General features: G+C 35.5%; 1 protein-coding gene across 1 annotated transcript; it reads right to left on the bottom strand.

Moving 5' to 3' along the window:
- Positions 1 to 8858: 8858 nt before the first annotated feature.
- Positions 8859 to 11952, bottom strand: LOC104589844 (spindle/kinetochore-associated protein). Its single transcript, XM_010248279.3, has 5 exons — positions 11751 to 11952; positions 11496 to 11591; positions 11219 to 11344; positions 10551 to 10590; positions 8859 to 9105 (listed from the first exon to the last, which is right to left on the bottom strand). The coding sequence occupies exons 1-5, from the start codon at positions 11889 to 11891 to the stop codon at positions 9032 to 9034; spliced, it is 477 nt and encodes a 158-aa protein (XP_010246581.1). The 5' UTR covers positions 11892 to 11952; the 3' UTR covers positions 8859 to 9031.
- Positions 11953 to 13832: the final 1880 nt, after the last annotated feature.

Below are 13832 nucleotides of genomic sequence, written 5' to 3' on the forward strand. Positions count from 1 at the left end.
AATAATCATGGTGATGGAGATTCAGGACATGCTGTCTCTGTGTCCACACAGAGAGGAAGCTACAAACCCTACTGTTCTCACTAGGGATGTCAATTGAACTGGATTTGGTCCAATCCGGTCCAGTCCAATGTGAGTCTATTACAAATGGACCTGGTCTAATCCAGTCCAATGAATATTTTGGACCATTTTGTACCGGTCCAGAGGCTGTTCAATTTGCTCAAATTTCTGTAAATCTAAATTGGTCTCAGCTCAAACCTGCTCCATTGACACCTATGTTCTTATCTTCTATCAATGGACCAGATATTGGCTCAATCCAATATAAATTCATTATGGACGGATCAAGTCCAATCCAATATGTCATATTGGCCTGTCCAAATTCAATGTCTCATTGGTCTGTCCAATCCTGTCCAACCCGAGTCCGTTCCATTGACACCCCTAGTTCTCACTAACCATGATGAATTTACCTTGAACCTGTATGGTTGCCCTGTAGCTGTTCATACTTCTTACAAGTTAGAACTTAATCTCATTTGATTGAACCAATGGGCATTTACAGAATCATAACCCTTCCCTCAGTGCCGTGTAATCATTGAAGCAGCCGGGTCCCCAGAATTCCAGTAAGTACTAGATATTAAAGAGCTCACATCGGGGCTAGATCCACATGCACATTTCGGTGTGCATTGGGAACATCTCCCATAGTTGTCATTGGAAGATTCTCTGTGGGGTGCAGATGCGAATCTGATATTAATGTGAATAAAATAAAGCACGAAAACTTCTCATTAATTGTTACGGCAGCATGTTGGAGGATATATGCATCAAATCTCAAAAGAGAGAAATCATCAAAGTTCTTTCTCCACTGAACCACCACTTGCACCAAGGTAATCTTCCAAAGGTATAATGTATGGGTAGAAATTGCTTTAGGTTTCAAGCTTTGAATCAGGCCATCTTTGGGAAGGGTATTAATTTATTTGGATAAATATATCTTGTGGGGGCATTTTTTTTTTCATTTACCCTCTACTTGGGAAATTCAACCTACCCAGGTTTGGGAAGGGTATCACTTACCAGTGATACTTGGAAAAATTAATTTTGTCATGTTTCTGAAATAAAAACATGAGTAAATTGGTCAATGGATAAAATCTCAAAAATAAAGGGGCTTTAGTGTATCTGTGACTCTGAAAATCGAAATCTATCAATCAAATATACATGGATACACTGCAATATTTTGGATCTTGTATCAATGTTCTCTAGCATTGCACAAGCTGCTAGGCACATCCACAAAGTGCTGTACCTCGTTCAAGTCCCTTGAGTTTCATCAGCAACCCAGAACCCAGTACTAAACCTTGTATTTTGTATTATTTTATATATATTTATATTTGTACTCTTTCCAACTGAACCTTATGGTTGAGCAAGGAAAGATTTGCGAATGCATCTTCAAAATACTTCCAATAGGCACCGGAGACGATGCTTTCATTTTTTTTTCTGATATTTGGAAACAATACTTTCATTTAATGTCAATCTTCAACAGATGTCAAACTTGATTGCAGCAACCTTTCATGACCCTTGTCCAACACCAGACCATTGATGAGTTGTCATCAATAGTATCCTTTTAATATTTCATGTCTCTGAAGGTCAACATTCAACAATTTTTCAGGGGTCCTGTGAAGAGGATATCGTTAATGGTAATTATGGTATGTTGGTAACAATTTGCTGGGTGTAGTGCCGATTTGACATCCGAAAGTCTAATATCCGATTTATTCTCGTCTGATCTGATTAAAATCAGAATCTGATTAAATACTATTGTTTATATATAAGGGTGTTCATAGTCCTGTTTGGTGTGGTTTGGAGAATATCTAGATCAAATCAATAAATTACGGTTTCGGAAATTCTCAGACCAAATTAAATCATTTTGGCATAGAAATCAAACAATTTGTATCAATTTATTGCTGACATTTTAAATATATTCAATATATACTAAAACCAAAAAACTTTAACAACAATATAAAACAATCAATTAAATAAATATAGTAAAAAATCAAAACATGAATAAAAACATTTTCATATAAAACATCTAATTGAGCATTCTAATGCCTAAAACATGCATATATATAAACATATAATTAAAAAGTAAACAAATACTATTTTTTCCCAAAATTCTAAAAATGGTTGGTATTTTACTTGCCTCTCAAGCCCAAATTCGAATTCTTGGTCTGGTATAATGTATTTCCAATTTTCTAGAGTTCCAGACTTCCAATTCTGGCACCTATACACAGTTGAACACTAACCAAAGAAGTGATAAAGGGGTTAAAGCTTTTATTTATAAGAGAGGAGATGGTGGAACTGCCGGTGGCAACTCGACGATAATGGTGGGACTGTCGAACTAGGGTGGAGAGATATGGTTCTGTTAAAGAGAGGGTTTCCTGATTCTTGGGTTAGGGTGTTTTGTAAAGGTTGGAAGATAGATGATAGGATGAGAGAGAAAGGGGAGCAGCAACATCGGTGGACTGGTTGGCGGTAAGTCAACGAAAATGGTGAAACAACAATAGGGGTTAGGGTTTCATTTGTTTTAGTCTTTTAGAGAGAGAGAGAGGACAGACCTTGGACAATGAACGATGAAGGCGATGTATAACTAGTAGTGATCGACAATGGCAAATGGCAATGTGTAAGAGGGAGGGCTGTGGCTGATGTCTCTGGTTCGGTGGTTCTTTTAGTTTTTTTTTTTTTTTTTTTTTTTTTATCAATAACAATGAATTTTATTAACGATTGAGAAAATCAGAATTACAAGGGAATGAGCTAAAGAATCTTAACTCCCAATTACCTACAGTACATCCTAACCATGAAACAGTTACAAAACAACCCAAAAGATAGAGTTTTTCTACACTCTCCTTGCCTCGCTAGACCATCTGTCAATGCATTTGCACTTCTCTTTATCCATGTACAATGAATTTCAATGTCCTCGGTGAGCCACTTGAACTTCCTCTTTTCATTGTTGTATTTCTGGAGCATAGAATTGTCCTCTTTTAGCCAATTCACCACAATTTCATAATCACCTTCTATGATCAACTTTTTAATATTCATTTCCTCAACCCTTTGTATCCCTTCAAGAGCTCTTAGAATCTCAGCCCCCAAGGAATCTCCCACCCCAATTGGACCAGAATACATGGCTAACAAATTCCCTTTTTCATCCCTTATCACTCCCCCTACACCGGAGGGCCCTGGATTGCCTATGCTGATACCATCAAAGTTCAGTTTGGTAAACCCATGAGGTGGAGGTGTCCAGCAGGAATTTAAGGTCTTCTTAATTAAGCCTGAATATGCAATCTTTTTCCAACTTTTTATCATTTCATCAACTGAGAACACTGAAAACAATTCCAATCTTCTCAACCAATGTATCATCCTAATGTGGATAGTCTTTAGGATTACTTCCAAACTTCTATCCTTATTTGAGAATACCCTTGAGTTTCTCTCCTCCCAAATAGTCCAACACACCGCAACCCTACCACATCTCCACATGATCTTGGCCTTTTTGGTTGGCCAATTAGGCATGTAAGTAAATAAGCTTTGCACATTCAAAAGAGGAGTCCACCTGCACCCAAACAAAGAAGTAAACAATTCCCAAATATCTTTAACAAACTGACAAGAAATTAGTAAATGGTATCCAGACTCACCATCAGATTTACAAAGAACACATCAGTGATGAGACAAACAACTATTGGGTCTTTTCCTTTGAAATAGATCCCCTATATTAACTCTTTCCAAAAAGCTTCCCAACAGAAACTCTCAACCTTTGAAGGTATAAGTCGACACCACACCTCTTTAACAGGGAAAGACAACCCAACAAGAGGAGGGGGTAAAAGGGCTTTAAAGAAAGAGGTGCAAGTGTAGGAACCCGAGGGAGTGAGTGTCCACATTCTACTATTTGTCTTTGATGGCTCAATGAATACCCCTTCAAGAATGGATAATAAGGCTAAAGTACATTCTAACTCGGTGTCCCTGACATCTCTTCTTAAACTCAGGTTCCATCTGAACCCAGAAGGTGAATTAGACGGTACAAGAAAAGAGGAAATTGATCTTTCAAAGAATAATCCCCAACCCAAACATGTTTCCAAAATTTAATGAGGTTACCTGAGTGCAAGTTATACCTGATCCAAGGAGAGAATAAGGGCAAGATGGCTTGAATAGCTTTACAAGGAGAAACTCTTGTAGTCATTGCTAGAATCCCAAAGTCCCATCTATTGTCTACCAACCCATTTATGCTTCTCACTATCTTAACCCATAGTCTTTCTTTCTCCAATGAAAATCTCCACAACCATTTCCCTAGTAATGCTAAGTTCCTAATCCTCATATTCCCAATTCCCAAACCTCCCTCCTCCTTACCCCTACATACCACCTCCCACCTGACCCTGTGGTCCTTTCTTCTCCTCCCCTGGCTCCCAAAGAAATTCTCTCATTAGTGTTTCCAGCCTGCTAGCCACCTTAGCCGGAATCTTAAAGACTGACAAAAAATAGACAAGAAGGTTAGCTAGAGTAGACCTAATTAAGGTGATTCTCCCTCCAAGAGATAAATATTTTTTTTCTAGTTGGAAAGTCTCTTTTCAAACCTCTCCACAATAGGGGCTCAAAAATCACATTTCTAAGGATTATCCCCCAAAGGTAAACCAAGGTAATTTAAGGGCCAATTAGGTACTACACACCCCAAAGTGTCTGCATACTCCCGAACCTCCTCTTCCCCCATATTGACTCCAACTATATAACTTTTCTCAAAATTCACCCTAAGGTTTGACATCTGCTCAAAAAGTTGTATAGTGAGCTTCAGGTTTGTAATCCTATTGATATCCCCTCCTTTACAAAACAGAATTGCGTCGTCTGCAAATTGTAGGTGTGTAAATGGTATATTTTCTCTTCCAACTCTCCAACCTTTTATTAAATCCTTAGAATCTGCTTTGGATATTAGTCTCCCCAACACATCTGCAACCAATGTAAACAAAAAAGGGGATAGGCGGTCTCCTTGTCTAATCCCTCTCAAAGCTAGGAAATAGTCCACCACTGTCCCGTTCACCAAAATGGAATAATGACAATCCCTAATGCAACCATCACCCATTTCCATCAGATGTCTCCAAACCCAAAATTAATCACCACCTCTAATAGGAAAAACCAATCAACCAAGTCATAAGCCTTTTTCCAGATCTAATTTATAGACCACTCCTCTCATCCTGGATCTCTTATAGTCCTCTAGGCTCTCATTTGCTACAAGTATCTGATCTATTATCTGCCTTCCCTTCACAAAAGCCCCTTGATTATTTGCTATGATTGTTGGGAACACATTCCTAATTCTAAAGGACAACACCTTAGTGATGATCTTATAAATGCTATTAACTAGGCTGATCGGCCTGTAATCCTTTGGATGACTTGCATCACTTTTCTTGGGTACTGAAGCAATGAAGGTGGAGTTTAGCCCAAGATTAATTACTCCTCTGGCATGGAATTCATTAAATACCAACATTAAGTCCTCATTTAGTATTTCTCAACAATCCTGGTAAAAAGCCATCGTAAAATCATCTGAACCCGGTGTCTTTGCTATATCCATTGAGAAGACTGCCTCTTTTATTTTTTCCAAATCAAATTTCTTTTCCAACCACTCCCTATCTTCTCTCTTCAGTGTTGGCCATTCAGACCTTCCAACCACACCCTTTTATTTAGGAGCCTTCTAAAAATATACCTAAAATGATCTACAACTGCTCTTGCAATTTCACTTTGACTTGTGACTATTACCCCTTTAATCTCCAAAAGGGGAGATTGAAGAATATTGAACAAAAGGGGAGAAGGATATCGAATAAAAGAGAAGAATGTTAAAATTAAAATTTAAAAGTTAATTTTTATATGTATTTATATATATTATTATATTAATACGATTTAGGGTTTGGTTTGGTTTAAAAATTTTAATAAACCAAACCGAAACTGTAAACTGTATTTTTAAAATTTTTGAAATTGGACCAAACAGTTTTGAGTAAAAACTAAATCACATTTCGGTTTGGTTCTGTGCGGTTTTACGGTTTTAATCGTACAATGAACACCCCTATTTATATATAGGAAAATTTCTCAATTAGTACATTGTACTTGGGCCTAGTGCCACTTTGGTCCTTGAACTTTAAAATGCGACAATTTAATACTCAAACTTTCAAAACGTGCCACTTTAGTACATGTCATTAATCATCCATTAGGTGGCATTTGAAAAGACACAAAATGCCCTTTGAGTGTTATATAATTTTCTTTATTAACCATCCAAACGTTGACAAACATTCTCAATCCTTGCCTCTTTTATCCAAGAAAGTTGAGGTCATAATGCCACTTAATGGCTGGTTAACGACAGGTATTGGATTGGCACGCTTTGAAAGTTTGGGTACTGAACTGTTGTGTTTTAAAGTTCAGGGGCCAAAGTGGCCCTAGGCCCACAGTACGGGGTAGTAATCAGGAATTTTCCCTAAATATGCAATAAAATTATGTATTTATAATACATATATACAATTATATAAAATTTATTGCTAGTAAATGATATATTTTATATGTATATAGTCGAATTAAACCTGAATCCAACCCAAGTCCAACGTATCAGTTTCCTGATCAGGTTCAGAAATAACATTTTGGCATTTGGATCAAATCCAATTGTAATCCGACCCAATTACAGCCCTACAACTAGCAACTGCTTGATAAACCACATATGATGAAAGAGATTGTTAGGTGTGACCATGGCAATGAGCACATCCTCATCAAGCAACTTAAACTTTTATAGGTTGAATGGTTCCTTGAAATGATACCACAGCCTGTTTGACCAAGTGGCCTAATATTCTATCCTTGTTGCCTCCGTTACAGTTAATTAAATTTCAGCAAGTTATGGATGGGCCTGTGTTTATCCGTGTTTCAAACCCAATAAACCTTTGCGTGAGAGACGTGTTAGAGAATAAATACCAATTCAGATGAGGTACCTGAATTTATTCTTTAACACTGTTATTGTTCTAATTTCTAAAGGGGCATCGATGATGATAGTGATTGATCAGTCACCAGAAACAACATCCTTGGATCTGGAGAGCGGCGAGAGCCTGACAAACTCACGCATCTTGTAATAGTTCAGTAGTACAGACCATCTGATATAAGTATAAACAAGCCCTGTTTGATCAATGATGTTGAGCAATCAGGTGTCAGGTGTTCATAAATGTTCTGTGAAAGAAAGGTCTTACTGATGAACTGATAGAAAAGGATCTTTATTTGGACGGGATGCTTCTCTTGAACTTGAAGCTCGCTCCAATCTCCAAATGTTGCTATCTGTAAATCCCGAGGTAAATTTACACAGTTCCTCTCATATTATTCTTAAAGAATGCAACAAAAACGCATTGTCCAACATCTCAAATAGATTCTTGGTTGAACAATTCCACTTCCAATCCATACCTAGGATAGGTTGTACTTGAAAGATTAAATCGACAAACAGTTGCATCCTGTAACTCCTGTTTTTGTCTTAATATTTTTTCTTGCAGTTGCTTTGCAAAGATTTAGACAGCTATTCTTGGCAATAAATTTCAGTTCCTCCGTTGCATGTTATTTCAGGACACCATCTAAGAGATGTCTCACCTATGGTCTGTTTTGAGACACCTAAAATGAAATAAGTTTGGAGTTTCTATTGCATTTGAGGCCATAAATCTATTACTGTTGACAGTTTCATTCCAATGATAACAAAATTGAAATTATGTTTTTTGGAGTTTCTATTGAAATGAACTCCATTTTATATTTTAATACAAAAGTATAAAAGAAGATTCACAAGAAATACAAAACCAAAAACCTTGTACTTCATGCAACCAAGACAACTTCCTCACTCCCTGAACCCCCTCAAGCCCCAAAAGAAATGTGTCAAAAGAAAATTAAATCAACTTATTGCTTCTAGTGCTTGTGCCCGTAAGGCTCAGTTTGGAAAGAGTACAAATACAAATATGTACAGAGCAAATACATACAAAATAATACAAAATTCAAGGTTTTGTACTCTACAAATTTGTATTTGTACTCCTTCCAAACTGAACCTAAGTAGCAAATAAGAAACTAAGCCTTCATTTTTAATTTGCTTGCAGGTTGCCGGTCTCATTGCAGAAGTTGCATCTGCAACAGAAACAGAGGTGGCAGAAGCCATGGAAGAAGACTATTCAAGATCAATACAGTCCGGCTCCTACATGAAACTGATCTATGTCATATGGTGGCATATAAGCTGCTTCTATTCACTTCAACGACTAATTTAAACCAAACCAACATTCAATTCTTGTTAAAATATTCTTCATTTGTCATTTATACCAGGCTTCACCTACAGAAGTTTGCTTTTGCAAATCACTATTTAAAGCATTCTAGGGTTTTCAGAATGTAAACAATAGCAGCTGAAAACAGGTAATAGGTAGTCTAAATAGGGAAAACAATGAGAAGACATCAAGCAAATGCAGACCAACAGACCATCATCACCATCCAAGCCTTATCCCAATTATATGGGGTTGGCTACATCAATCCTATTTTTCCATTCTGTTCTATTTAATGCCAGAATGTCCTAGCATTAGCACAAAACAGACAATTCAGGATCCAATGATAATGAGAGTTCAGTAAAAGTTTTAGTTCCAGCTGCCACCTTGATGCAACTTTCGTCCTTTATCCAGGCTTGGGACCTGCAGTGTAAGATAAGCTCACACTAGTGGAGCTGAGACCATTACATCTAAAAAAAGAAACCACATATACAGAGCAGATATCCACTCTGAATCTATTTTTTGAGAAAGGAAACCTAGGGTTTGATTTGTAGTGGAATGCAAAGATTATGACTTTGCAAAAATCTAGTAGATGAGTTTGTAAGTTTAAGAATGTTTTTACTTTATTCTCATTCAAATTTTACAGCCAAAATGGAGAAACATATAGTTGTACTCACTCGCCCACAAGCAATTGGCAAAGGAAAACCAGATCCTTACCTATACATACAACATGGCTACAGAATTAAAAATCTTATACAAGTTAGCTCTAATCAATTGTCTTGAACTATTGCTGAGAAGAGAAGCTGATTAATATCCTCTGAATCTGCTTCCAGCTTGTTATTGCCTGTGGTCATCATCATGCAAAGTTTGTCAGAACTTGTAAGAGATAATTTCCTATGCCTCTCAAAAAATGCTCTTGTTAAATTAGAAGTAGCATATCATTTAACATTGCACAAATGTGCAACTTCAGTTTACAATTCTTTGGGAACAGTTCCTGCCGTTATAAGTTATAATGTTGGAATTCCATTTCAATTCAGTAGCCAAAACTTTGAGGGATATATGCAGGTACTATTTACATAGAAAGCACAAAGGGAATAAAGAGTCATTTCTTTTGGGCATAGTTGCCAAGGCATCACCTAGGCGACTAGGCACCCTTGGCTGGGCACTTCGCCCAAACGCCTTGACTTTTAGGTCCCCTTCTAGGCGACTAAGTGCCTGCCTAGGCAACAAAAAAGACAAGGCGGACACCTTTTATAATATCATTTATGTTGTTGTATCTTATTAATGTATTTGTTAATACATTTTATTATATGCTATATATATCAATTGTACTTTGTTTTAATGTTTTACTATTGAAATTTAAAAGATTAATGGGTTTCGAGAAGAGAAAAAGAAAGAAAGAAAGAAAAGAAAAGAAAAAGGAAAAGGAAAGAAAGAATAGAATAATAAAGTTATTTTTTTCTATTCTCTCTCTCTAACTAAATAAAACAAAAACTCCATCCTTGTTTTTTTTTTCTATTTTACTTTCCATCTTGAATATTTATCATATAAAGTTGATAACCATCTTTAGCTGCTAATTAATAGGAATTTTCTCTATTAAATACTTATTGTAGTAGTATTATTTTTGAAAATAATGAAATTAATATATGTAAAAGATTTTTATCTTTTAGATGTGATGATTTGCCACATTTTTAGAGGAAATTTAATGTTCTTAATAAAGAGAATTGCTATTTTTTCAATTAACATACATGCTGAATGGTATATAAAACTAGGAAACTAGCCAAAAGTCAGTTTTTTATATTATAAATTTTTTATTGCCTAGGTGACGAGTGACTAGGCGCCTCAGTGTCGCCCAGAATCGCCACTAGACACCTTGAAGCTTTTGGGTATAAGAAGAACCATTTAAGAATTTTAAAAATTCCTAACATAGACATCTAACACCTTGCCCCATTAAAGAATGACTTTATTAAGTTAATGATGAACATTTACAGCAGCCTAGCCCTTGAATGTTTGCATGTTTAAACCACCATATAGCAGTAGATAGAACTCAGACCTTTGAACCTCTATTTGTGCGTTTATCTGTCTGGTATGAGAATTGACACATTTCTCTGAAGACTTGCACCCCTAGGACTCAGGTTGAGCATTTGTTGAAATTTAAATGGGCCCAACTTACAACCCTAGGACTGCCCACTACTGTGTGCCAAGTAGATGACATGAATGGTAAAACACAAACCATGATCTAGAAAACAAAAAAAGTCGAAAAAGAATGAACCTTGCAAATACCATTACCTCTATTTGATCTGAGTTGAGCTGTCCACTCGTCGATGATCTAAATACAGCATGTCAGAAACCAAGATGATTAAAACAAACAGTAATCACGCACACACTGAATATAAATGTAAATACATCTATAGGCTGAAATATAATAGGCCCTAGGATCTAACTCAATTCTTCTAGGTCAATTTGAAGAAATTAACTTCTACTATTTTGGCTTAAGAAAGAGGAGCTTTTAACAACTGAGTTCGCTTGAGAAATAAACATTAATCTGAAAATTTCATCAAAATCGTTAAATGAAACTTCAGGGAACAAGAGAATGTAGCAAGGTTCTATTGCAATAATCCCAAGGCGAAAACTTGTGCCTTGGCATTCATTCATTTCTTTCAATGTAAAAAGAAAAAGAAAGTCTTGCCTTGCTTAATCTTGGTTGCTTGCTGGCAAATGGTGCAACCTCTATTGACACCACTTGGAAAAATACAACCACAAAAGAAAGAACTATTACAACAGGCGCAGAAGACGCCGGGCTAAAGTAGAAATGAAAAAGAAATATGGAACTAATTCAGTTAATACACAATCAATAAGAAAAGTTCACGGGAAAATGTTGACAGATGTAACTTGGAAAATATCATCTGGTGTCATGCATCTGCACTCAATTTTGGATATATAAATTGAACCGTCACCTGGTTAAAGTCGGCGTACGCCGGATCATCAAAATCCCTGGTGACGGGAAGGCCAGAGGATGTCTGCATCCGTTGCAGCAAGCTCCTATTCCCAACTAAAGTTGTCCTTGCCTGGTCTATCAAATCCTGCCATACCCATGGATAAACATTAAAACAAACAGAAATCCACAAAGATATTAAAACAGTGTTTATTCAAAAAGTGAAAATGGACCATTATTCTAACGTGTCATTACAAGTCGACTCGAACACAAAGATACGAGCTGGAAGCGAAGCATACCTGCTTTGCTGCAAGAAGCTCACGGCACTGATCTTTCAAGGAAGAGAGCTCGTCCTGTATTTTCTTTACCCGAGAAACCAAATTCATTGGATTTGCCTGCAATTTTCAAATCAGATAGAAAATAAGAGTGAGAAGAAGTCGAAAACAAAACGAAACACGAAGAGATCCTTCAAATATGAAGATTTCTAGCGTTAGATGTTGAAGTTAGGGGAAAAAGAAGAAAGAAACCCTAGGCTGAGAAGCAGCTTGGCTTACGTTTTCGGGATAGATGTTTTGGAATTCCTTCTCAAGCCTGTGTTGGACAACAGATAGATCGTAGCTCGCTTTGGTGAACAGGTTCAACAGATTGTCCACCGCTTCGTGCTGTTGCTGCTGCTGCTGCCGGCGATGCCCCATCTCGCTCTCTCGCTCTCTCGCTCTCTCGCTCTCTCGCTCTCTCTCTAGACTCTAATTTGGTTTCCCGCGCACGCCCGTTTCTTTTATTTATTTGATTTCGCTCAAGAGCTCAGACGGTCAGACCCATTTAGCATTTGATGGGTTTAAAACGGTATTCAAATTACCCGATTTCGTAATTCACAAGCAGACCTGGCAATCAGGTTGGGTTGGACCGGGTCGGGTTCGAATAGAATCAACTTTCCGATTGGATTGGCAAAAGATTAGACCCTAAACCTTAGAAATCAGGTTAGGGTTGACCCATGGGACCGATGGATCAATGATTCAACGGCCTCAAGGATTTAAATACTTCGCGTATCGTATTGATATCCGCCAAGAGATATGGAAAATGCTACCATTAAGTCTGTATTCCCCCAAATCATGCGTATCAGGGTGACATGCATTCATATCGGTTTATATCGTATTGTATTGATCGATTCATGTCGATATGAGATGATAGATGTTCTAAAATCTAAATGTAACCTTAAATCACTAAGCCAATTTTTATCTTATCGCAATAAATGAAATAAAAAAAAATTATCAATTCTAATGTCCATGTGTAGTCTAAACAATTAACATGTATTTATGTTCAAGAACTCCAATTAAATATTAAAAAAATAATATTCAAATTTAGTCTTTTGTAAATTAATGAAATAAATAATTTCTCAAATTAATATTTATATCAAAAATGGATTTTAATCTTAGGAAATTTACACAAATAAAAATATTAAAAATAGAATAATTATTTTATTACTTAAAATTTATAAATTTGAACATGATATGTATCTTAATTTTTTTATAAATTATTAATTAATGTTTTAATTTGCATTAAACAACAACATATTTGTTATTTATAGAGATCAAAAATATTATTTATAAATTACTCAAGAATATAATATAAATTAAATTTGTCAAATCCATTGGTCTACTTTTATATCAAAAATGATTTTTTATTTCATAAAAATTGTAGAAATAAAATTTTAATATAGTAATTAGAAAATTATGAATTTGCGTGTGATATGTATCTTATAAATTTTAATATAATTTAAGTTAGGATTATGTATTTTTATAAATTATTAATTGATATTTTAGTTATTACATTTCATAATAATGTGTTTATTGTTTACATAAATAAAAATGTTGTTTACCAAACATTTGGGAATTAATTTTTAATTGTTTTTTTGTTAACACTAAAAGTTAAAAGAGTAAAATAGAAAATAGTTGATATAATAATCATTCACATATAATAGTTGCATATGTTTTTGTACTACAATGGAAAATGACATAATAATAACTTTGTGCATGTATTAATTTGTGTGTGTGTATATATTAAATATAATATATGTTTTAGGACTCTTGATTGATACATTATCAATAAAATTGTATGATTAATTGTATGTATTTCTATCACATATAATAGTTCCTATGTATTAATACATTAATTATGACTATTTTGACCTTAATTAAATATAATGTTATTAATATACTTATGGGATTTAGATCAATTTCCCAACATATCTAAGCATCTCCATATTTTTCATTTATATATATGCATTTCCAAAATGTATCCATATTTGAGTGGTTTGATGAAATACCTGATACAATACTTTAATTCTTACTTTGACCAAGTCTTTTTTTTTTTTTACAAAAAATACAGTTTTAACCATCAAATCAATGTTGGTTTGAAAATAGGGGATCAAATGGTGACCCATGGGCCATGACCCAACCCGGCCCAAAATCTCTTCCGATTGGGTAAAGTGAATCCACCTTTTACTTCAGGTCTACATATGGGACCTTAACCCACTTTTTTTAGGTTGGGCCAGATTTGTAGGTTGGAGAGACTTTTTGCCAGGTCTACTAAGTGACCAAATAAGAGAAGATCAAATCATCAAAAATAAATAAATA

This window comes from Nelumbo nucifera, chromosome 2 (assembly GCF_055504915.1).
Source record: "Nelumbo nucifera cultivar China Antique chromosome 2, China Antique-T2T, whole genome shotgun sequence".
Classification (NCBI taxonomy): Eukaryota; Viridiplantae; Streptophyta; class Magnoliopsida; order Proteales; family Nelumbonaceae; genus Nelumbo; species Nelumbo nucifera.

Excerpts from the sequence above, each read along its gene's own strand:
- LOC104589844 (XM_010248279.3), bottom strand. The coding sequence starts at position 11,891 with ATGGGGCATCGCCGGCAGCAGCAGCAGCAACAGCACGAAGCGGTGGAC. Across the intron at positions 11,345-11,495 it reads AGCTTCTTGCAGCAAAGCAG|GATTTGATAGACCAGGCAAG; the intron begins GTATGCTTCGCT and ends TGGGTATGGCAG. Across the intron at positions 10,591-11,218 it reads CGTACGCCGACTTTAACCAG|ATCATCGACGAGTGGACAGC; the intron begins GTGACGGTTCAA and ends TGCTGTATTTAG.